Source organism: Planococcus citri, chromosome 1, assembly GCF_950023065.1.
Source record: "Planococcus citri chromosome 1, ihPlaCitr1.1, whole genome shotgun sequence".
NCBI classification, from domain to species: domain Eukaryota; kingdom Metazoa; phylum Arthropoda; class Insecta; order Hemiptera; family Pseudococcidae; genus Planococcus; species Planococcus citri.
The window spans coordinates 73551740-73574817 of NC_088677.1; the positions used below are offsets into that span (position 1 = coordinate 73551740).

General features: G+C 32.7%; 2 protein-coding genes and 1 long non-coding RNA gene across 4 annotated transcripts in view; 2 read left to right on the forward strand and 1 right to left on the reverse strand.

Moving 5' to 3' along the window:
- Positions 1–23078, reverse strand: part of LOC135831570 (uncharacterized) — a 108195-nt gene that overhangs the window by 63771 nt on the left and 21346 nt on the right. Inside the window, exon 2 of one of the 2 annotated variants that reach the window (XR_010556201.1) lies at positions 6958–7003. This is a non-coding gene — a long non-coding RNA (uncharacterized LOC135831570). Of the gene's footprint in view, positions 1–6957; positions 7290–23078 lie in introns of those variants that run through there. The other variant, XR_010556200.1, reaches the window with a different exon arrangement.
- LOC135843100 (carboxylic ester hydrolase-like) lies at positions 12431–15153 on the forward strand. Its single transcript, XM_065360849.1, has 10 exons — positions 12431–12643; positions 12743–12877; positions 12954–13101; positions 13184–13369; positions 13445–13650; positions 13721–13877; positions 13959–14119; positions 14202–14361; positions 14441–14561; positions 14649–15153. Exons 1-10 carry the CDS (start codon positions 12509–12511, stop codon positions 14806–14808), a joined length of 1569 nt encoding a protein of 522 aa, XP_065216921.1. The 5' UTR covers positions 12431–12508; the 3' UTR covers positions 14809–15153.
- LOC135831529 (isocitrate dehydrogenase [NADP], mitochondrial-like) lies at positions 18609–21449 on the forward strand. The gene is made up of 10 exons (XM_065344093.1): positions 18609–18842; positions 18937–19058; positions 19140–19284; positions 19386–19585; positions 19671–19805; positions 19897–20000; positions 20190–20347; positions 20434–20527; positions 20613–20723; positions 21124–21449. Exons 1-10 carry the CDS (start codon positions 18737–18739, stop codon positions 21296–21298), a joined length of 1350 nt encoding a protein of 449 aa, XP_065200165.1. The 5' UTR covers positions 18609–18736; the 3' UTR covers positions 21299–21449.

The following is a 23078-nucleotide window of genomic DNA, read 5'->3' on the forward strand; positions in this document are numbered from 1 at the left end:
AACTAATTTTCTTTCGATTCTACAATTCTGAACTCGTCCGACCTCTGGACAAACATGATCAAAATTCAAAATTGTGATGTTTTCGTCGAATACCAAGCTCAAATTTTCGATTCGACCTCTTGGCACTTACAATTAACTTACCCTCTTCCCACTTCAATGGCCCAAACAACATGGTTAAAATTCAAAAATAAATAAATAAATAAATACCTAAATCAGATGTTATGCATGCATTGTTTGTTGGGTTTAAAAATACACCTATTACAGATAATGAAATCGTGGGGAAAATGAGAAAAATTACAGATTGATTTCAAAACAGACAAGTGTAGAATGAAAAAGAAACTTGATAACCAAAAGAAAATCATAGCTAATTTTTAGTAGACATGAGGTCTCCTAATTCAAAGGGTACGTAATTAATATCCTGAGAGCTTCTCGGATAGTTTTATCAGCTGGTATTTTCAGAAGTTGCAATTGCTTCTCGTATGGAATCATTATCAATAATTACAACTTACAAGTACAAATAATTCAACAGCAGCATGACCCGCTCGGTCTCGGTCATTCCTTTCATTGCAGCAAGTTTGCACTTTCCTATACAAAACTGTTCTTCTGTCATTCCAGCTGCACTTACCTACCTCGTCACGCAATTCTTTAACCATTGGAGTATTCAGAGTAGGTTTTTTTTTACTTTTTCATGAAATACGTCAGAAAGAGGTCAAAATAAGACACCTGAATAAATTCAAACTTTTTTTGATGATTGATATTGAACATTGAATTTTTTCGAATTTTGATTTTTTTGTGCATGATGAGTTCATTTAATCGAGTGAAAGGGTTTTCTCAATTTTTTCAACGGATACCTACATAAAAATAAGGGTCAAATGGGTCAACTTCACCAATAAAAACTTTTTTTCATGTTTTAAATCAAGAAATCGCATTTTTTTCACAAACTTTCAATTTTTTTATTTTAAATCGACTTCACGAAATAAAGCCATCCCAATTTTTTAATATGTTGTTCAGCATGAAAAGTTGTCCATAATATATTTTTTTCAGAATTTATTGGAGTCGAAGCGATACGAAAACTACGTGTTGAAACTTTTCAAGCTAATTTTTTGTACGAAAAAAAAGTGGCAACACTGTTTTTTATGATATCGCCAAAAAGCTTTTCAAAGTTCCTAACTATTGGGAAAAGTTTCATTTTGGTAGGTATCGCGGTTATCGAGTAATCCACTGCTGAAATGGATGATATTTCAAGTTCACTGAAAACTTTGACACCCCCTAGCAACCTTTAAAAAAGGGCTAGAGGGCTGCGATTTGCGCCATTATGGTCATCACCTCGAAATGTCTTTCCACAGGAAACATTTCAAAATAAATCGCCGACCCACCTCCCCCACCAATTTTTGGTTGAATTGACACGTGTATAACCAGCACTGTAGTGTAGACTGTACCCACACGAATATTGTCCATATCAACACGCGTGAACACGCTAGAAATTACATAACCGGGTATTCGTAATGGCCTGTCACAGGGTGAAAACATCTATCTTCATTTTCTAATTACTCGAAATGCTCTACAACCAGTCTCTCAATCTCTCGACTCTTCCAGAGATGGTACGAGTACCATACCAAGCGAGAATCTTTCTTTCCCTCTCATTATTAATATGCCTCTATAATTATGACTTCTGATATCGTTCAGCGAATAATACCTCATACACCGCCATCAGATAATTATCTTACCTACAAGCAAGTGTAAATTTACTAAAGTAAGTACTTTTTATTTTTATTTTTTTTCATTTTAATGTCTTGGGTTAATTAAATTCAGGTGAACTCTGTTTGAACGATGGTCGAAATTTACGGTTATCGAGTTCTTGGCACAATATCAATGAATATGAACGACCAGCGGAGAGTTTTGCGTTGGTAGTGGGTTTCCTAATTAGGTAAATGTGACCACCACATTATACGTAGTAAGCCGTCCGAGAAGTTCGATCGATAATAAATCAATAAAAAAGACAAAAACATCGCTCAAGCCTATATAAACGTCATGGGTTGTTCGAGTGGCTCATCCCTTATTCAGAGCTTATGGTTTACATCATAATCATAAATGGCACAAAACTGCTGCGGGTTGGAGGGAGATGAATAGCGATTTGAAAAGTCGAAACTCCCAAAACGGTAGGTAGGTAGGTAGGTAGAGGTACTACAGGGTGCCCAGAAATATCGAGTACCCCTAAAAAAGTTTTCTATTGAAATACTTGGATTGGTCACAGTGAATGATAATAATGATAGCACATGATTGGTTGTTGGACTGGAGAGATAACATTCCACAATCATATGCATCTATTTCACGTTGCCAACCTATATTTTTAATGAAAAACTTTCTTAGGGGTACTCGATATTTCTGGGCACCCTGTAGGTAGGTAGCTAGGTAGTAGGTACCTACATCAAGAACACACTGCAGTAGCCCAGTCAATCAATCTACTTATACATTTTGACCGAAAAAAAATTTTTAATAGGGACTTTTTTTAATGTAGGGAATACTTCCTTGAACAACATATGAAAACTCCCCACACCTAGGTGGTGAGCATTTCACTGAAGGTAAGAGGGTGAGACCTCTCCAAAAATCGGGTTTTCATATCTTTCTCTGAAAATAGGTCACCTAAAAGAAAAATAGTTACTACAAAAACATTCAATCACGTCTATTTCCGCGACAATTATTCATCCAACACGAAAAGTGATGAGAACATTTTTGACGCAAAATTTTATGTTGAACAATAATATTTTGTAACCACTATTTTTCTTGTAGGTGCCATATTCACCTACAAATAAAAATGTGAAACCTCGAGTTTTGGTGGGGGGGGGGGGTCTCATCCCCTCCTGGGGAAAGCTCGTCACAGCTAGGGGTAAGAGACCTAGAGACTTTTAATATGTTGTTCAGGAAGATTTTCTCTACAATCTAAAAAAAAAATTCCTCGATGTCGGGATTTTTTTCGGGTCAATCACAAAAAATTTGTCCATTGACTGGGGGCTACAGCTGTAGGTAGCTACATGTAAAATTTCAGCCTCCAGCGTCAGTTTGGGGAACCTTCAACGATGACTCAAAATCAAAAACTGTTGGAGAAGTACAAAAACCCTATAATGTGACCTACGTAGATTATTGGCTTACTCGAAGTTGGGAATTACACCTCGACCTCATGATTAATTACCTGCTCTTCTATCCTGTATCAGTAAGTTAGTAATTTTCCTTCATGCTTGATTTTACAAGGTATCTAGATCTACCAGTAGGTATCATTGGAACACACAAGTTCTTCAATTAAGTTATTTGTACATCGAATTTTGGAATTTGAACAGTGGTCGTAGCTTCTACTTCAAAATTATAAACCATCCTCAAATAGGTTCCAGATTTCTTGAACGGGATATTGGAACGCTTTATGAAGTCTGAGGTTGTAGTGCACTCCCCTAAAGCAAATGAACCAGTCCAAAGATAATCATCTACCTATTTATTTTCTGGATCAAATATCACAGCAGGATAATAAATTCGGAACGCTTCGTCAGTGAAAATTTCCAGTGCCGCATTAAGGCTTTCGTGAACCCTGGTTCCTAACCCCTGGTGGGCCCTATGCCAAAACCCCTAATTCCAAAAATTTTCGTGCCCCCCCCCTCCTCAAAAGAAACAATCCAACAAACAAATTTCAACCCAATCTTTTAGCATTCGTTGCTTATTTGCTAGTAATTTTGTTCCTTTTACGTTTTTACTCACTTTTGGTAGGTACCTGTTACGTACCTAACTAGACATAATTATTTGTTTTCGTTGCTTATTTGATAATAATTTTGTTCCTTTTACGTTTTTACTAACTTTCGGTGCCTGTTACGTGTTACCGTACCTACCTATATTAAAATTTGGAAATGAAAATATACTGCGCGTCTTTTTTCATTCTTTTAGAGAGAGAGCAAAAAAAAGCTCGTCAGATTCGTGGGGCCCTTAAACCTTCGTGGGCCCTAGTTCCGGAACTATTGGAGCTAATGGGTAAATCGGCACTGAAAATTTCGGAAACTGATGTGTCAAAAAAATGTGAAAAGCAATTATAAAATATGTCTCTCGAGATAATGAACAACGCTGAGATGGAATAAAATATTTCTGGTCATAGAAAAATTAAACTGGTTTCGAGTCAAAAAACTCAAACCTTGAAGAAAATAGTCAAATAAATAAGTAGGTATCTATTTTGGTATGAAGCGATGAAAAAAAATGCTCTATGCTTCAAAACTGTACACTTTTTAAAATTTTGACTAAATTTTTGGGGCTTAGTACCAACCTGGTTTAACGAATCCTATCACTAGTAACTTCATAGTTGAAACATCATAAAAACGAATGTTTGCTGGATATTTTCATCAAAATTGTTGAAAATAAAGCTGCGAAAAGCAAGTTTCTGAAAATTGAAATTCCAAATTGAAGCTCAACTTTGAACTTTGAAAATTTTTTAGAGATTATTTCTGAAATCACTCTCGATGAACTTTTAAAAGTCACAAATGGTTCTTCTCCATGTTTCAGCGGTCCCGAGCAATTAGACTTCCAGATGAACTGGGAATTACGGCGAGAAATTCCAATTATTGAAAAGAAGAAACCTTGTTCATTTCTGGGCATAAAAAGATTGATAAGATTTCAAATCATAAAAAATACGCACAGGATCGAGCAACTTACTAGATATCGAAAAATGATGTTTTGAAGAGGAAACATGATTTGATTGCAAAGAAAGCTCCTGCTTTCAGAACCGAACGAGAAAGGACTTACTAATTATTTACCTAGTGTAATGCATTTTGAAGCACTGAACAACCCATGAAGGAATTTGTTGCTCCGATGATGCAAAATGGCACTTATAAAAGTAACTACCCAAGTACCCACCAAACCAACCCACCTAAGTATCTGAAAATCAACCCATCGATTTGAAGATGAAGTTCAGCAGAAAGTTGTAAGTGAAGCTTAAAGATTGCTCTTCGTAGCAAATAAGTAAGCCACTCAATTTTGTTATTTCAGGAGCATCTTGGAGTGGAACGATTTTACAGTTGAAAACTACTGTCTCCCCATGGTCTCCCCTAAAAATTTTCAACAATGAGATACACGTCAATCAATTTAGACGTTTTGACCTAGAAAAACTTTTCAAAGCGGGGACTTTTTTTTAAATGTAAGGAATAATCTTCCTTGAACAACATATGAAAACTCTCCACACCTAGGTGGTGAGCATTCCCTTGAAGGTAAGAGAGTGAGACCTCTCCAAAATTGGGTTATCATTTATCTTTCTCTGGAAATAGGTCACCTAAAAGAAATGTAGTTACTACAAAAACATTCAATCAGGTCTACTTTCGCAACAATTAGGTGTAGGTATTCATCCAACACGAAAAGTGATGAGAACATTTATGTCGCAAAATTTTAAGTTGAACAATATTTTTGTAACCACTATTTCTCTTGTACGTGCCATATTTACAAAGAAAAATGTGAAACCTCGAGTTGGGGGGGTCTCGCCCCCTGCTACGGGGAACGCTCGTCACAGCTAGGGGTGGAGACTTTCAATATGTTGTTCAGAGAGATATTCTCTACATTCTAAAAAAAAGTCCTCGATGTCGGGATTTTTTCCGGGTCAATCACGAAAAATTTGACCAGATTGACTGGGGGCTACAGCTGTAGGTAGGTACATGTAAAATTTCAGCCTCCAACGTCAGTTTGGGGAAGCTTCAACGATGACTCAAAATCAAAAACTGCTGGAGAAGCGCAAAAGCCCCAATAATGTGACCTACGTAGATTATTGGCTTACTCGAGTTGAAAATTTGCTGACAGTATTTATATTCTGCAAGGAAGTCAAAAGAAAGTTTGATCCTGTTAAATAAATTCGTCGAACGTTGAGCCAATTACAACATGTGGTTCAATACCTACTTATCTATCTCTTTTTCTATATGTACGTATGTATACTCGCTATATCTTTTAATAAAACATTCTAGTCATGTACCTTGTTGTGTCAAACACTTTATTTCTCTCGCTAAACGTAACAGAAATGCAGCGAGCTAATTACCTGCCCTTCTATCCTGTATCAGTAAGTTAGTAATTTTCCTTCATGCTTGATTTTATAAGGTACTTATACTTATGTACGACGTAGGTATCATTTGAGCACACAAGTTTTTCAATCAAGTTACATCAAATTTTGTAGTTTGAACACTGGTTGTAGCTTCTGCTTCAAAATTAAACCCTCCTCAAAATAGGTTCCAGATTTCTTCAACGGTATAGGGAACGCTTTATGAAGTCTGAGGGTGTAGTGCACTGTCCCCTAATTCAAGCAAATGAACCAGTCCACAGATAATCATCTACCTATTTATTTTCTAGATCGAAATATAACAGCACGATAATTGCAGATGCGGGACGCTTCGTCAGTGAAAATTTCAGAAACTGATGCGTCAAAAAAAATGTGAATAACAATTATAAAATACATCTCTCCAGATGAGTAACGCTGAGCTGGAGTAAAATATTTCTGGTCATAGAAAAATTGAACTGGTTTCGAGTCAAAAATCAAACTCTTTATAATATAAATAGTCGAATACGTATTTTGGTTTGGAATGAAGTGATAAAAAAGAATGCTCTTGCTTCAAAACTGAATATTTTTTTACATTTTGACCAAATTTTTGGTGCTCAGTACCAACCTGGTTTAACGAATCCCAACACGAATAACTTCATAGTTGAAACATAATAAAAATGCACGTTTGCTGAATATTTTTATCGAAAATCTTGAAAATAAAGTTGCTTGAATGCTTAAATAGACAAATGTTCGAAAGATAACCATCCAATGAGTGGGAAATTTCAGACAAAAACTTTGACTGTGTTCATATTGTCTTGATACGACGTCTACGACTAGGTATAATAACTTAATGATTAGGTACCTTACCTACCTAATGGTAATCCAAATAAAAATACTGAAAAAAACTCACTCACCAGATGGCAAAATTCAACTTCGTCCTGAAATCTTGAATCCAAATACCTAAACATATATAAACAACGCGAATTTTATATTAAACAGCTAGAAAAATTCCGAAAAATTTCACAAGAACGATTCTCGAATAATACTCGAAAAAAAACGCGACCGAATTCGAAAGAAAAATGTAAAATTTCACCAAAAAAAATACTGAAAAATCCTATCGAAACTGCTTCGTACACTTCTCGACATGATTACACTTCTTCGAAAAGCATCAAGTTGTGAAATGAATTGGCGAATGGCGATGAACAAAATTAACCCATGCTAGCCTGTGTTGCTCAAGACCTCTTATCTTATCGCTCCCATTGACAATAGACCTAGGATTTTCAGGCATCAACGATCGTAGAAAATATCCAAAACACAATAAGGTGTTCGTTTCCACATCGATCGAACCAAAATTTATTATGCTTGATGCGATAGGTATTTTATCGAATTCTGAAGTTGAAAAATTCCTCAAGTTGCAGGAACAATCAATTCATTCTTTTAAAAGATCGAAATTGAAACTGCGCAAAATAATCGATTTTCATCTATTTTACGCTGTATTTGATGAAAAAGTTGGTATTAAAAAAACATTTCATGTACCCACCTACCCAGTACCCACCCACCATATTTAATTGTTTCATCATTCTTTGTTACTTTTTACATTCAACAGCATCGATTTTTACCAAAAACTGTGCAACATTGAGATAAATAAATAGTCACCGAAGAAAAAAAATTCGGATGATTTTGATTAAATTTGGCAGAGAACTATAGGGCTCGAGCTCTGTAAAAACGTTTTCTGAGTTTTTTCTAAAGAGAAATAACTTTCGTTGCCAAAAAAGCTCGATAAATCATCATCAAATTATCTATCAAAAAAGAGACAAAACGTGAAAAAAATAGACATTATTTTCAGTGTAGGTAAGTGAATAGAAAAAAATTACCAAAAAACAGAGTTTCATTATAAATTTAAAAAGTTGGACTAATTATGTAACCTTTTGACTTTTTGGTAAAGAAACGAATTTTTTGGCAATTTTAGGCAACGAAATGGAAAATTTTTGTAATTTTTGGCTAAAAGCAAGACTCGCAAATCTTACGAAAAAGCTGGACCTTTTGGTAATTATTGACAAAAAAGGTGACACTTTTACATTTTAGCAAATTCGCCAAAAAAAAATACACTATTGGGTACATAAGCCTTGAAACAAAAATATTTTTTAGCAGAAGGTATTTTGCTAAAAAGTGAGAATTTTGGTAAAAAAAAAACAAAGGCCAAAAGTGCAAGACTATGACAATTTTCAAAAAAAATAGGACCTTTCATTGGGTAATTGAGGCCCAAAAAATGATTCCTTCTTTTCGCAATTTCTGTCAAAAAAGCGAGACTCGAGTAATGTTTGGAAAAATGTGAACCTTTTTTCAATTTTTCTCCAAAAAATTAGTGGTTTTGTTGAAAAGCAAAAGTTTTTGTCATTTATGAAAAAGCGAGAATTTTCAAAAGAATTTTTGGCAAAATGTAAGATTTTGATTTTAACATAAGGAAATGGTTATTTTTTCTGCAATTTTTTGCAAAAGAGCTAGAATTTTAGACAATTAATAAAAGGAAGACTTTTTAGAATTTTTGGAAAAAAAATTTTTTCAGAAATAATTTTGGTAGGTATAGAAGGCGAGTTTTTGGTCAATTTTTTGCAAAAAGCAAAACTGCATCTGGCACAAAGCAAGACTTTATGGCAACTAAAAAAAAAATATTATACCATTTCACAATTTTGATTGAAAAAGCGAGAATCAAGAGCAAAATTTACTTTCGCAGTTTCTGTTGAAAAACGAAACTTTTGAACGATTTTTGGAAAAGTGTGAAACTTTTTGCAATTTTCTGCAAAAAGACGACAGTTTTCAAGTACCTAATTTTGCTGAAAAGCTAAAAATGTTTGACATTTTTGAAATGGCGAGAATTTTTGACAAAAAGCAAGACTTGGGCAATTTCAGTAAAAGAAAAGCTATTTGGCAATTTTCTGGCAATCGAGACAACATTTTGGAGAATTTTTTTGAAAAAGGAAATCTTTTTGGAATTTTTTTAGCAACTTTGCTATTTAATAAAGTGACAGTTTTTGTCAATTTTTGACAAAAGCAATATTTTTGACAATTTTAGCAAGAAGCAGTACTTTATAGCAATTATTGAAAAAAAGTATACTTTTTCGCAATTTCGGTCAAAAAATCGACAATTGTGGATAATTTTGAGAAAAAAAGCAGGACATTTCAGAATTTTCAAAGAAAAAACGACAATCTTAAACCATTTTTCTAAAAAAAAACGATAATTTTTGTAAATTTTTGAAAAAGCGAGATCTTTAGATAATTTTGGCAAAAAGCAAGATTTTGACACTTTCCCAACTAATATTGACAACTGAATGATGATGTGTACTTTTTGACAATTTCTGGCAAAAAGTGACACTTTTGGGTAATTTCACTAATTTCAGACAAAAAATTTGAGAATTTATGGCATTTCCTGCAAAGAAATGAAAGAGAAGAAGGACGATCTTTTATATTGCTATCTCTTTTGAATTTTGAAAAAATTAAAAAAATTTCATTCATTTTTTTTATTTTAGATTCACATTAAACTATTTGGTTGGCTAACTTACTTCAAATTTTCAAATTCATGAAAATGTTTTGTCAGTAGGTAGGTAGATATTTGAAGCAAAATACAAGGAGAACATTACTTTTACCTACCTACTTATCTTTAAACTCGATCCACGCTTGTTTTCTGATATCTAATACACATTTTTGTAACTATAACTATAGGTACACATATCAAAGCAACCACACACAAGGAATAATACCAAATTCCATTTTCATATTTTATCGCACATACAAAACCATAAGAAAAATGAAAGCAATAACGAAAATAAGTATGTCTTGTACACATTTAAATATTCTATCATTTAAAACTGAATCCGTTTCTTTTTTACTTTTTTTTTTTACAAGTTGTGAGTGATTGACTCAACTACAGTGACATGTTACCAATGTACAATTCCAAGGACTACTTACAAAACATAAGTGTTTGTATTTGTTTCATCATTCTTTGTTACTTTTTACATTCAACAGCATCGATTTTTACCAAAAACTGTGCAACATTGAGATAAATAAATAGTCACCGAAGAAAAAAAAATCGGATGATTTTGATTAAATTTGGCAGAGAACTATAGGGCTCGAGCTCTGTAAAAACGTTTTCTGAGTTTTTTCTAAAGAGAAATAACTTTCGTTGCCAAAAAAGCTCGATAAATCATCAACAAATTATCTACCAAAAAAGAGACAAAACGTGAAAAAAATAGACATTATTTTCAGTGTAGGTAAGTGAATAGAAAAAAATTACCAAAAAACAGAGTTTCATTATAAATTTAAAAAGTTGGACTAATTATGTAACCTTTTGACTTTTTGGTAAAGAAACGAATTTTTGGCAATTTTAGGCAACGAAATGGAAAATTTTTGTAATTTTTGGCTAAAAGCAAGACTCGCAAATCTTACGAAAAAGCTGGACCTTTTGGTAATTATTGACAAAAAAGGTGACACTTTTACATTTTAGCAAATTCGCCAAAAAAAATACACTATTGGGTACATAAGCCTTGAAACAAAAATATTTTTTAGCAGAAGGTATTTTGCTAAAAAGTGAGAATTTTGGTAAAAAAAAAAACAAAGGCCAAAAGTGCAAGACTATGACAATTTTCAAAAAAATAGGACCTTTCATTGGGTAATTGAGGCCCAAAAAATGATTCCTTCTTTTCGCAATTTCTGTCAAAAAAGCGAGACTCGAGTAATGTTTGGAAAAATGTGAACCTTTTTTTGAATTCTTCTCCAAAAAATTAGTGGTTTTGCTGAAAAGCAAAAGTTTTTGTCATTTATGAAAAAGCGAGAATTTTCAAAAGAATTTTTGGCAAAATGTAAGATTTTGACAAATTTAACATAAGGAAAGGGTTTTTTGTGGCAATTTTTGGCAAAAGAGCTAGAATTTTAGACAATTTAAAAGGAAGACTTTTTAGAATTTTTGGGAACAAAATTTTTTCAGAAATAATTTTGGTAGGTAGGTATAGAAGGCGAGTTTTTGGTCAATTTTTTGCAAAAAGCAAGACTGCATCTGGCACGAAACAAGACTTTATGGCAACTAAAAAAAATATTATATCTACCATTTCACAATTTTGATTGAAAAAGCGAGAATCAAGGTCAAATTTATTTTCGCAGTTTCTGTCAAAAAAACGAGACTTTTGAACGATTTTTGGAAAAGTGTGAAACTTTTTGCAATTTTCTGCAAAAAGACGACAGTTTTTGGTACCTACCTAATTTTGCTGAAAAGCTAAAAATGTTTGTCATTTTTGAAATGGCGAAAATTGTTGACAAAAAGCAAGACTTGGACAATTTCAGTAAAAGAAAAGCTATTTAGCAATTTTCTGGCAATCGAGACAACATTTTGGAGAATTTTTTTGAAAAAGGAAAACTTTTTCAAATTTTTTAGCAACTATGCTATAAAAAGACAGTTTTTGTCAATTTTGCCCAAAAAGAAAGACCTTTTGACAATTTTAGCAAGAAGCAGTATACGTTATGGCAAAAAAGTGTACTTTTTCGCAATTTCGGTCAAAAAATCGACAATTGTGGATAATTTTGAGAAAAAAAGCAGGACATTTCAGATTTTTAACCATTTTTCTAAAAAAAAACGATAATTTTTGTAAATTTTTGAAAAAGCGAGATCTTTAGATAATTTTGGCAAAAAGCAAGATTTTGACACTTTCCCAACTAATATTGACAAATGAATTATGATGGGTACTTTTTGACAATTTTTGTCGAAAAAGTGAGACTTTTTGGCAATTTCTGGCCAAAAAAAGTGATGCTTTTGGGTAATTTCACTAATTTCAGATAAAAAATTTGAGGATTTATGGAATTTCCTGCAAAAAAATGAAAGAAAAAAAGGACGATCTTTTATATTGCTATCTCTTTTGAATTTTGAAAAAATTAAAAAATTTTCATTCATTTTTTTTATTTCAGATTTACATTAAACTACTTATTTGGTTAGCTAACTTACCTACTTCAAATTTTCAAATTCATGAAAATGTTTTGTCAGTAGGTAGATATTTGAAGCAAAATACAAGGAGAACATTACTTTTACCTACTTATCTTTAAACTCGATCCACGCTTGTTTTCTGATATCTAATACACATTTTTGTAACTAACTACAGGTACATATCAAGCAACCACACACAAGGAATACGAGTATACCAAATCCATTTTCATATTTTATCGCACATACAAAACCATAAGAAAAATGAAAGCAATAACGAAAATAAGTATGTCTTGTACACATTTAAATATTCTATCATTTAAAACTAAATCCGTTTCTTTTTTACTTTTTTTTTTTTACAAGTTGTGAGTGATTGACTCAAACTACAGTGTTGCGTTACCAACGTACAATTCCAAGGACTACAAAACATAAGTGTTGGTATATTCCTGGTTAGGTCTTACTGTTCATTTAAAAAGTTTTGTGAATGTGTTTTTTATGCAATGATGTCGAATACAATAAAATTTAAAGATTCAGAAATTCAAGGCAGAGAGGATATTTCTTGGCATGGAAAAAAATATTACTCATTTTTAGGAATTCCGTATGCTGAGCCACCAATTGGAGATTTGAGATTTTTGGTGAGTAAGTACATAAGTAGGTATTAAGCAGTGAAATTTCTGTACTTGGCATTTGGATCAATAAGGTATTTATTCGCAATTTTGTAATAATTCTAATAGCCACCGAAACCAGTGAAAAATTACCCCAAACATATTGACGCCACTGAATTTAAAAATTGTTGTATTCAGTACTACGGACCAAAACTGATCATTGGTAGTGAAGACTGTCTATATTTGAATATCTTCATCCCAAAGGTGCGATTATAAATTTTTTTACGTGACTATTGAATAAAATTAATGTTTAATGAAATTGGGTGGAATCTGATTTTAGCTTCCTTCTCCCAAAACCTTACTACCTGTTAACTTTTTCATACATGGTGGAAGTCATAGAACATTTTCTTCTAATACCATCATGCCTCTTTTATTAATCGAGTACGATTTTATAACCGTGACTTTTAATTACAGACTGCATGCTCTAGGTAAGCGAAAATCACTCATTTATGAATGTACCTATCAATAAAATATTATTCATGGTTTCTGTAATCATTTTTCATTTTATAGGTTTCTTAAATTTAGGTATGCCTGACTGCCCTGGAAACGTTGGTTTAAAAGATCAATTGTGTGCTTTACAATGGGTTAAAGATAATATTAAATATTTCGGCGGTGATTCTGACAATATTACGTTATGTGGGATGAGTTCAGGAGCCTCTTCAGCTCATATGATGGTCATGTCTCCTTTGTTTAAGAGTTAGTAAATCATCATAAGCTAATTGAAATATTTTATGCACCTCTAAGTAGACAGTGTTTGTATTCTAAATTTAGATCTATCAAAAAAATTAATTTTATGCGGTGGGCATGCCCTAAGTGCTTGGAATTTTAACCCATCTCCGTTGAAATTAGCTTTCAAATTGGGTCGTAAGTTTGGATACGATGGCAACGATAAGGAAACACTTTTAAATTTACTGAAATCCATTTCAGCAGAGAAGTTAGTAGAAGCCACGAGAATGATTGGTAATGAAAACTTGGAGGTAAATATTGAAATGCACCAGGATTGGCATTTTTTATTTAAAAGCATCCACTGACAATATTTTTCAATAGATGCCAAGCTGTCATTCGTTTCAACCATCAATCGAATGCATCAAAGAAGGTGCTTTTCTACCAGACCATCCAAAAAATTTATGGAAAAATGTAAATTCTGTATCGATAATTAATGGCATAAATGAAAATGAAGGAATATATTTCTTGAGGAGTTTAGGTACCTACTTGACCATAACGAATGATTATTCTGAAATCAGTTTCTGATAGTGATTTCAATCGATTTTCAAATTCAATGCAGAATTTTACAGACTTGCATCTCACTTTGAAACACTGAAAGTAATAATTGCAGACTTGACCTCTGTAAGAAAGGAATTCTTGGAAAACATGTTCGAAGAAATAATTTCATTTTATAAAATAACCGAGGCAGACAATCAAGAAAATTTCGATGCTAAACTAAGAGTAGGTATAAATTGCTAGCTTTTTTCGTCTCAAAATTTACTTCTTTGATGAATGTACCTAACGTGAATTTTTTTCAGCACAGCTCTTCACCGATTTAATTCTCAAAGACTACTATACTTCCTTTGATTTTTTACATAAATCTTCCCATTCGTATTCAATTTTCAACTACAGATTTACATACTGCGGAGAAAATAATAAAATGATGAATATGTGGCGACGTCAATTGAAATGGGATATCAAAGGTATTGTACCTTTACCTATAGTGAACTAAAAGAGCGATTTTTTTCATCGAAAAAATGCACATCTTCACATTATTTACAGGGACTTATCATGTGGATGAGTATGGCTATGCAGTGATAAACAAAGACTTTCACTTGTCAGGAAAAGATATGGAAGTAGCACACAGCATTTGTACATTATGGGGTAATTTCATCAAATACGGGTAAACGTTTCATTTCTATTTTCTCTACCTAGGTATATTTATCGATACAAGAAAATCAACTTTATTCAATTTCCTTTTCAAACGTAGGAATCCGAACAGAGAAATTCGCAATAATCTATGGCTTCCGTCAACTGAAGAAATGCCCTGTTATTTGGAAATTGGTGAAAAATTACACTTGAGAAATGGATACACGAATCCAGAACAAGCAGCATTTTGGAAATATTTAACGTCGAAATATTATTTATGAAATCTGTACCTACCTATGTACTTTACTTCCAGCCTTTCACTCGATAAAATGAACTCGATCACAAAAAAAAATCAAAATTCGAAAAAATTCAAAAAAACAAACGAATTTTAATTTTTTTGCTATGAGTGTAATTTTTATCAACTTTTTCATGAAATACGTCAGAAAGCTAGGTCACAATAAGACAACAGAATAAATTTAAACGTTTTTTGATGTTTGGAATTGAAAATTGAATTTCTTAGAATTTTGATTTTTTTATGCATGATGAGTTCATTTAATCGAGTGAAAGTGGGTTTTCAACGGGTACGTAAAATGTTTTAAATTAAAAAAATCGCATTTTTTCGCAAACTTTCAATTTTTTTAAATTGACTTCACGAAATAATGCCATCCCAATTTTTTAATATGTAGTTCAGCATGAAAATTTGTCCATAATAATATTAATTTCAGAATTTTTTAGAGTCGGAACGATACAAAAACTACGTTTTGAAACTTTTCCAGCTAATTTTTCGTACGAAGAAAGGTGGCAACACTGATTTTTATGATATCACTAAAAAGCCTTTCAAACCCCCTAACTATTGAAAAAAGTTCCATTTTGGTAGATATTGCAGTTATAGAGTAATCCACTGCTGAAATGGACGATATTTCAAGTTCACTGAAAACTTTGACAGCCCCTGCAGCCTTTAAAAATGGGCTAGGGGCTGCGATTTGCGCCATTAGTCATCCCTTCGGAAGGTCTTTCCTTTGAAAAATTTCAAAAAAATCGCCGACTTCCCCTTTACCACTTCTTGGTCGAATTGACGTGGAATGACCCATGGGCTTATGAATGGCATATTTAAGAATAAATTTGATGACGTCATAAGTACATGTGTTCAGCGTCACCAAAAACATACTATTTCATGTGTCGCACGAACAAAACACTTTTTCAAACTTTTCCCCCATTTGGGAAAGTGCTGGGGGCCGTGGATGGGGTCCAATTGAAAATCTGACGTCATATTCGTGTTCAGCGTCATGAAAAACATACAATTCGATATATCGCATGCCCCGCATTTCTGTTTGAAAGTTTTGCCCAAATTTGGAGGAGGGGGTGCTCCCCAACCATTAAAAGATCCCATCTCGAAAATTGAATATTTCAAAATTATGACAATTTTTTCAAAATTTTAAATGGTAGCTTTCACTTACAGCGCAATTTTGAAATTTGAACTTTCAACTTTTGAAAATTTCAAAATAGGTACTTCAACAGTTTAGAATGCAACACCCTTTCGAACTGTGAAATCAGTTTTGATCAAAGTTTCATAGCTTTGGAGGCATACGCTGCTGAACTTGAGTACCTCAAAACAATGTGAAAATCTGGGATGTACAAAAATATACCTACTGGTATTTGTATGCCATTATTGGTACTCGGTACAGCTTTGAAACCGGTACAATACCGTTACCTATAGCTTGCTTTTCACAATTTCGAGTGAAAAAAAAGTAAATCAAAAAAGCGATTATTTCAGAACCAGCTATATAATGAAACAAGCCATTAGTTATTCGCTGATTGCAAAAGGATTTTTGCTTTTTCTTAGTTGCTTACTTGCTTTTTAGTTAGTTTTTTTTTTTGTTGTAAATTTGATTACCTACAGCTGTTACAGCCAAAAGCAAGAATCAAGAAATTTACAGAGATGATGTAGGTACTTGCAAAAGTTGAAAGAAAGCTGAATAAATAAATAAAGCTTAAGTATGGCTAGCTTTTAGTTTTTCAATCTTATAGCTTTGGCTAGCTTCAAGCTTTTAGCTTTTATATTTTACATTAATTTATTAATTAACAAATTTCACAATCACCTTTTTTTAAATAAGCCTACTTTACAAGTGTAGGTATTTCTATTTGGGTACCTACTACCTACATTTTATATTTTTCAACTTTCAAGTTATTTATCAATTAAAAAACTATTTGGTATTCGACATAAAACATTTTGAATGAATAATAATTATTGATGAAAAAATATCATTAAAATAAATAATAAAAACATAGGTAGTATTATTAATCTAATTCCAAATTATAAAATCTCTTAACTGGCAATGATAAACACTAATCACATATTGCATTGGCTACAAATTGAAAAAAACCCTAAGATTAAAATCAATATTGCAATAGGAGTTTTAGCTGCTATAGCAGCAAAAACCCTAATGACCTCTACTTACAATATGTAGGTATTGTAAAAATAATTGAAGCCCCCCACCCACCCTCTGAGGGGTCTGGGACCAAACTGATTATGGATTTCTTACTTATTAGGTGGGTAGACATTGTAAAAAAATTTGATCGAAATCGAAGAACATGACTCAAAAACGTTGGTCAAATTGAGGTGGAATGGCCCTAAAAAAAAAGGATAATTTTTGTCATTTTTCATATATAAAAACACGATTTTCTCAAAAAAAAGGTTTTCTGACATGGTATGGTATCACTCAGAGCGTCACATATAAAGAATACTAGTTGTGGAGTGAAAAGTTCACTTTTCTAAGGGTAAAATTTCGCAAGAAGAAGAATAATTGATAGGCAACTTATGTTATAAAACAGGGCTGAAAACCGTTTGAATTTGAATTGGTTGTGAATGTTGTGATGGTGGTGGTTCTTACCCTTAGAAAATAAAAGTGGTTCTCGGTTTCGGTTCCCATGGTTCCCAAAATGTTCTCAGACGTGGCTTTGAAATGGTTTTGATTTGGTTCCAAAAGGTACCTTTCACATTGTTCCTCCAAAACGGTTCTCAATTTTTTTCAAACTCAAATGGTTCTGGTGGTTCCTTTTAGTTCTCCTTTGATGTTTTGCTGGTGGTGCTGGTGGTTCCACCAATCAAAAAACGTTTCCAAATGGTTCCTGGTCCAAAAAATGACAAAAAATTGAAAATTTGAAAAAAATCCCTCTTAATGATAAGGGAACCAAAAAGAACCGATTCCTGTTCTGAAAAGGGTTCTGATGATTTTTCGTATTTGAAATTATTCGAAATCTGGTTCTGGTTCTTGTAATGGTTATTCTTTTCTTTAAAAATTCAAATTGGTACTAAATGGTTCCAAAGTTATTCGAATTCATTTTGTATGGTCGTGGTTCTTTTAGGAATTTTCTTTTCCAAATTTTGAAACGGTTCTGATGGTTCTGGTTCTCATTTCAGCTGACCAAAAAAAAGCGGTTTTGGTGACTCCAAACAGTTCTTGTTCCGAACGGTTTTCAACCCTGTTATAAATACTGAAGTGAACTGATGATTAAATGCTAGTAAAATCCTGCAGATAAATTAAATAGGGCTCAACGTCAAGTTATAGTCTTACTTAAGAATGGATTTCTTGTTCCAACACAGTTTGACATAGTAGTAAGTAGAGTAGGTTAGGTAGGTACCTATCTATTGTGAAAATTGAAGAAGAAAAAAAAAGGAATTTTGCATGCATAATACTCGTACGAAGGAATAGGAGTGCTCCTTATTCGTGTACCTACTTATTCCTCATATCTATTAGGTATACTACATACTCAGATTTTTTTCCTGATAATTTTCACGAGTTCTATAGATAGACTTTAGACACCGTTAAATTTATGGTTTTCGTAGCATTTTTTCCACCAAAGGTACACACGTGGTGTTTTTCACATTGGTTCAAAATAAAACATTGAAGCTAAAATTCCGCCAAATTGAAGCTTGCGTGAGAATCGTGAGAACAGAGAGAACGAACGCTCTCTATATGCCGACGTCTTCGTTAGTGATATTTTTGTACACACGTTTCCCTCTTCCCCTCCAAGGTAGCTTGTTCAAAACACCGTGATAACATAACGTTATCAGTGAATAATAATGTTTGAAGAGAAATTCTTAAAGTAATGTTAAATGTATGAATTTTAATTGAACACTTTCATTGTTTAATCTAAACTGCGCGAGTGCATTAGTATTACTTACCGATTATTTGAAAATTTCACACAATGGCTTTTAAAATTCTCCAAAATCGATTTATTTCTTGCTGTGATACTAGTTTATCGAATATTTCTGTGTTAAGTTCGCCGGTCTTTCGTGGAAATTCCAGAAAATGTAAGTAGTATTTTTGTTCAATTCCTTATAATAATACTGCTACATCACCTACATATTCCATATTGAGAGCTTTAATTTATTATTTTACAAATAGATGGAACTGATATTGGTAAAAGAATCGTTGTTCAGAACTCGGTTGTCGATATGGATGGCGATGAGATGACTAGAATTATATGGGCTAAAATTAAAGACTCGTTGATATTTCCGTATGTCAAAGTAATGATTTCCTACGATTTTAACAATTCATAAAATTCAGTTTTAAATGAAAATGATGGCTAAACATGGCATGGGTTTCAGGTGAACGCTTTATATTATGATTTAGGATTACCACATAGAGATTCGACAAATGATCAAGTTACTATCGATGCAGCATTAGCTGTTAAAGAGCATAACGTTGGTATTAAATGTGCTACGATAACACCAGATGAAGCTAGAGTTGAAGGTATGAGTACTCTCGAGTTGATAAACTAGTATCGTATACATACAATGAAACTAGTATCATATACATACAATGAAGTTGTCATCATTCTATTATTATTACAGAATTTAAATTGAAAAAAATGTGGCTAAGTCCAAACGGTACTATTCGAAATATACTCGGAGGTACGGTGTTTAGAGAACCTATAATATGTAAAACGATTCCAAAAATAGTACCTGGTTGGACATCAGCTATAGTCGTAGGTAGACATGCTCATGGAGATCAATATAAAGCTACTGATTATGTTGTGAAGAAACCTGGTAAAGTAAGTTATATTCGAACTCTTTCTACAATATTGTATTTTGATGATGCAGAGACAGTATTCAGTGTGTGTGTGTTTTTTTTAATAGGTAGAATTAGTGTACACGAGTGAAACCGGCGAACAAGAACGATTTACAGTGTTTGATTTCAAATCACCTGGTGTTACTTTAGCTATGTATAACACCGACGAATCAATTATAGATTTTGCACATTCGAGTTTTCAAGTGAGTATCGTCTAGGGTTTTTTTTTTAGTCATTGGGTTATTGAAAATAGTGAAGTATTTTTACATTTTATTCTTTTGAATTATCATTTAGATGGCATTGCAAAAGAAATGGCCTCTTTATCTTTCTACTAAGAATACCATATTGAAGAAATACGACGGAAAATTCAAGGATATTTTTCAAGAAATCTACGAAAGGTTATCAATTTTCTGTTTTGAAATTTTCTATTTTTTTTTTTCAAATAAGCTTTCCGGATGATAAAATACCTAACTAATACTGCTTTATCATTTTTTCCTAGTTTTGTTGTCTGGTATTTTTCAGATTACTACATAAATTCATTCGTTTTAATCTTTAAAAACTAACGCATTGTATGATACCGATTTCAGGGATTACAAAACTAAATTTGAAGAGAATAAAATATGGTATGAACATAGATTAATCGACGATATGGTAGCTCAAACTCTCAAGAGTAGTGGAGGCTTCATTTGGGCTTGTAAAAATTATGATGGGGATGTTCAATCTGATATTGTAGCTCAAGGATACGGTATGGTGAATTTGATGTATTATTATAATCTGATATTATGGAATAATAAACTTGAGCGATGAAAATAATTTTTTTCTGGTATTCAGGTTCCTTAGGCTTGATGACCTCGGTATTAGTATGTCCTGATGGTAAGACTATTGAATCAGAAGCTGCTCATGGTACGGTTACTAGACACTACAGGTAAATTTCTTTACATATCTAATGCAAAATATTAATACTGAATGTAGTATTGTTGATTCAACACGATCTCAATTGATTTTTTAAGGCAATATCAAAAAGGCTTGCCAACATCTACAAATCCTATTGCTTCCATCTTTGCTTGGACTAGAGGATTAAAACATCGAGCTACTTTGGATTCGAATACCGAACTAGATAGGTAAGGAATGGATCGAGTTGATTCATAAGAGGTTTTACTCATCGTAGCTTAACATGTAGCTAGAATCAATTTATGAGTATTCGAGATTATTCTACGACATAATGTATTTTCATCAAGTACTTGGAAATGAAAAAAAAATGATAATACTTTATTGAACCACTCAATCAAACGATTGCGACACCAATATGTCGTATCTGTCGTGGTTCAGTTACCTACGTCAAAGTGTAACGTTCAAAAATGATGCTACTTGAACATGAAAAAATTCAATGATAAGGAAGATATATCCGTATTACTGTATATTAGTGAGATGATTAGATAAAATTTTTGAATGAATATTTCACAAAAATGGAATAAATTACCTACCTATACACATTAAGTATGTAAACATTCTGTATTTCAGATTTTCAGTATTGTTAGAAGAAGCTTGCGTCGATTGTGTCGATTCAGGAAAAATGACGAAAGACTTAGCTGCCTGTATTCATGGTTTAGCAAACGTGAAAGACACCATGTACTTGAATACGGACGATTTTATACTAGCTGTTAAGGACACTTTGGATCAAAAATTGAAATCGTGATATACTCGAATTAATGTGTACAAGAAATACCTACATATGTGTACTTACTATGCTTTATTCACATACTTTTTTGTACAAAGTTCATGTTCATAAATATTTGTGTTTTCTATTTTCAATAAAAAAATAAAAAACTAAAAGTAGTAATACTTCAGATGATTTTTTTTCATTCCAGTCGACTGTAAACAAACATCTGAAAAATGCATGTTTCGAGGATATTTGTTTTCAAATTTTAGAATTTATAAAGCTGAGGAAGGCAAGTTTTTGAAAATTGAGATTTCAAACAGAAGCTCAGCTTGGAACTTTCGAATTTTTTGGAGAACATTTCTAGAACCACTATCGTCTCAATGAACTTCAAAATGTCGCAAATGGTTCTTCTCCAAGTTTCAGTCAGTCATGAGAGCAGTTACAGACTCCAATGAAATTATCCAGCAATTTTGCTATAACGGGAGTTTTTGGTCAATTTTTTGAAAACAGCAAGACCGTATTTGGCACAAAGCAAGACTTGATGATACCATTTCACAATTTTGGTTGAAAAAGCGAGAATCAAGGTCAAATTCATTTTCGCAGTTCCTGTCATCAAAAAAGTGAGACTCGAGGACAATTTTTGGAAAAGATCGTGAGACTTTTCGGAATTTTCTGTAAAAAGACGACAGTTTTTAGAAATTTTGCTAAAAAGCAAAAAAATTTTGTCATTTTTGAAAAAGTGAAAATTTTTGACAAAAAGCGAGACTTTGATAATTTTTGAAGGGCTTTTTGGCAATTTCCGGCAATCAAGCTAAACTTTCGGATAATTTCAAAAAAGGAAGGAAAAACTGAATTTTTCAACAACTTTGCTAAAAAGTGACAGTTTTGTCAATTTTTCCAAAAAAAAAAAAAAAACATGACTTTGACAATTTCTGCAAGTACATTATAGCAATTATTGGAAAAAATATAGGTACCTACCTACCTACCTACCTACTTTTTCGATGGTCAAAAAATTGACAATTGATTTGCGGACAATTTTGATTTTTGAGAAAAAAGTAGGAGTTCTCAAAATTTCCAGCGAAAAAACGACAATGCCTAATCACTTGTCTAAAAAACCGACAATTTTATTCAATTTTTAAAAAAGCGAAGTTTCTAGGCAATTTTTGTCGAAAATGATATTTTTGAGTAATTTTAAGAGAAATATTTGAGAATTTAAGAAATTTTCTACGAAAAAACAAAAACTTGACCACACTGAATGATTTTAGCAAAAGGTACGCCTTTTTCAACTGTAAATATTGAAAAGGCAGTGATTAACTTTTTTTCCCTCAACTTTTGAGTACTAATTTTTTTTTTAGGGGGAGGGGATGAGAAAAGGAATTGAGATTTTATTTTTTAAGCAATTTTGCTGAGAAGTGAAAAGCGAGATTTATTGTTTGGTAGAAAAAGCGATAGGTATCCACTTTTTTCATTTTTTTAATTTTTGACAGTTCCTTACAAGAAAAAACAAGAGTTATTAACGCAACAGATTTGATTATAATTACAAGCCATCACCTCTCGCTGATTGCAAGAGAGTTTTTGCATTTGCTTTCACCATTATTGGCTGATAGTTGCATTGGTTGCTAAGCTCTCACTCGCACCTTCAATTGCAACCACATCATTTGACAATTATTCATTAAAAAAAAAGGCTTGAAAACAAATCCAAAGCTACAAGATGTTCTAAAAGTTGAAAAAAACACTTAAAAGTAGCTGAAAAATCCACTTTTCTCACCCTGGAGAGGGGTCAAATGAGGTTGGAAGGTTGAAACCTGCAAAAGAC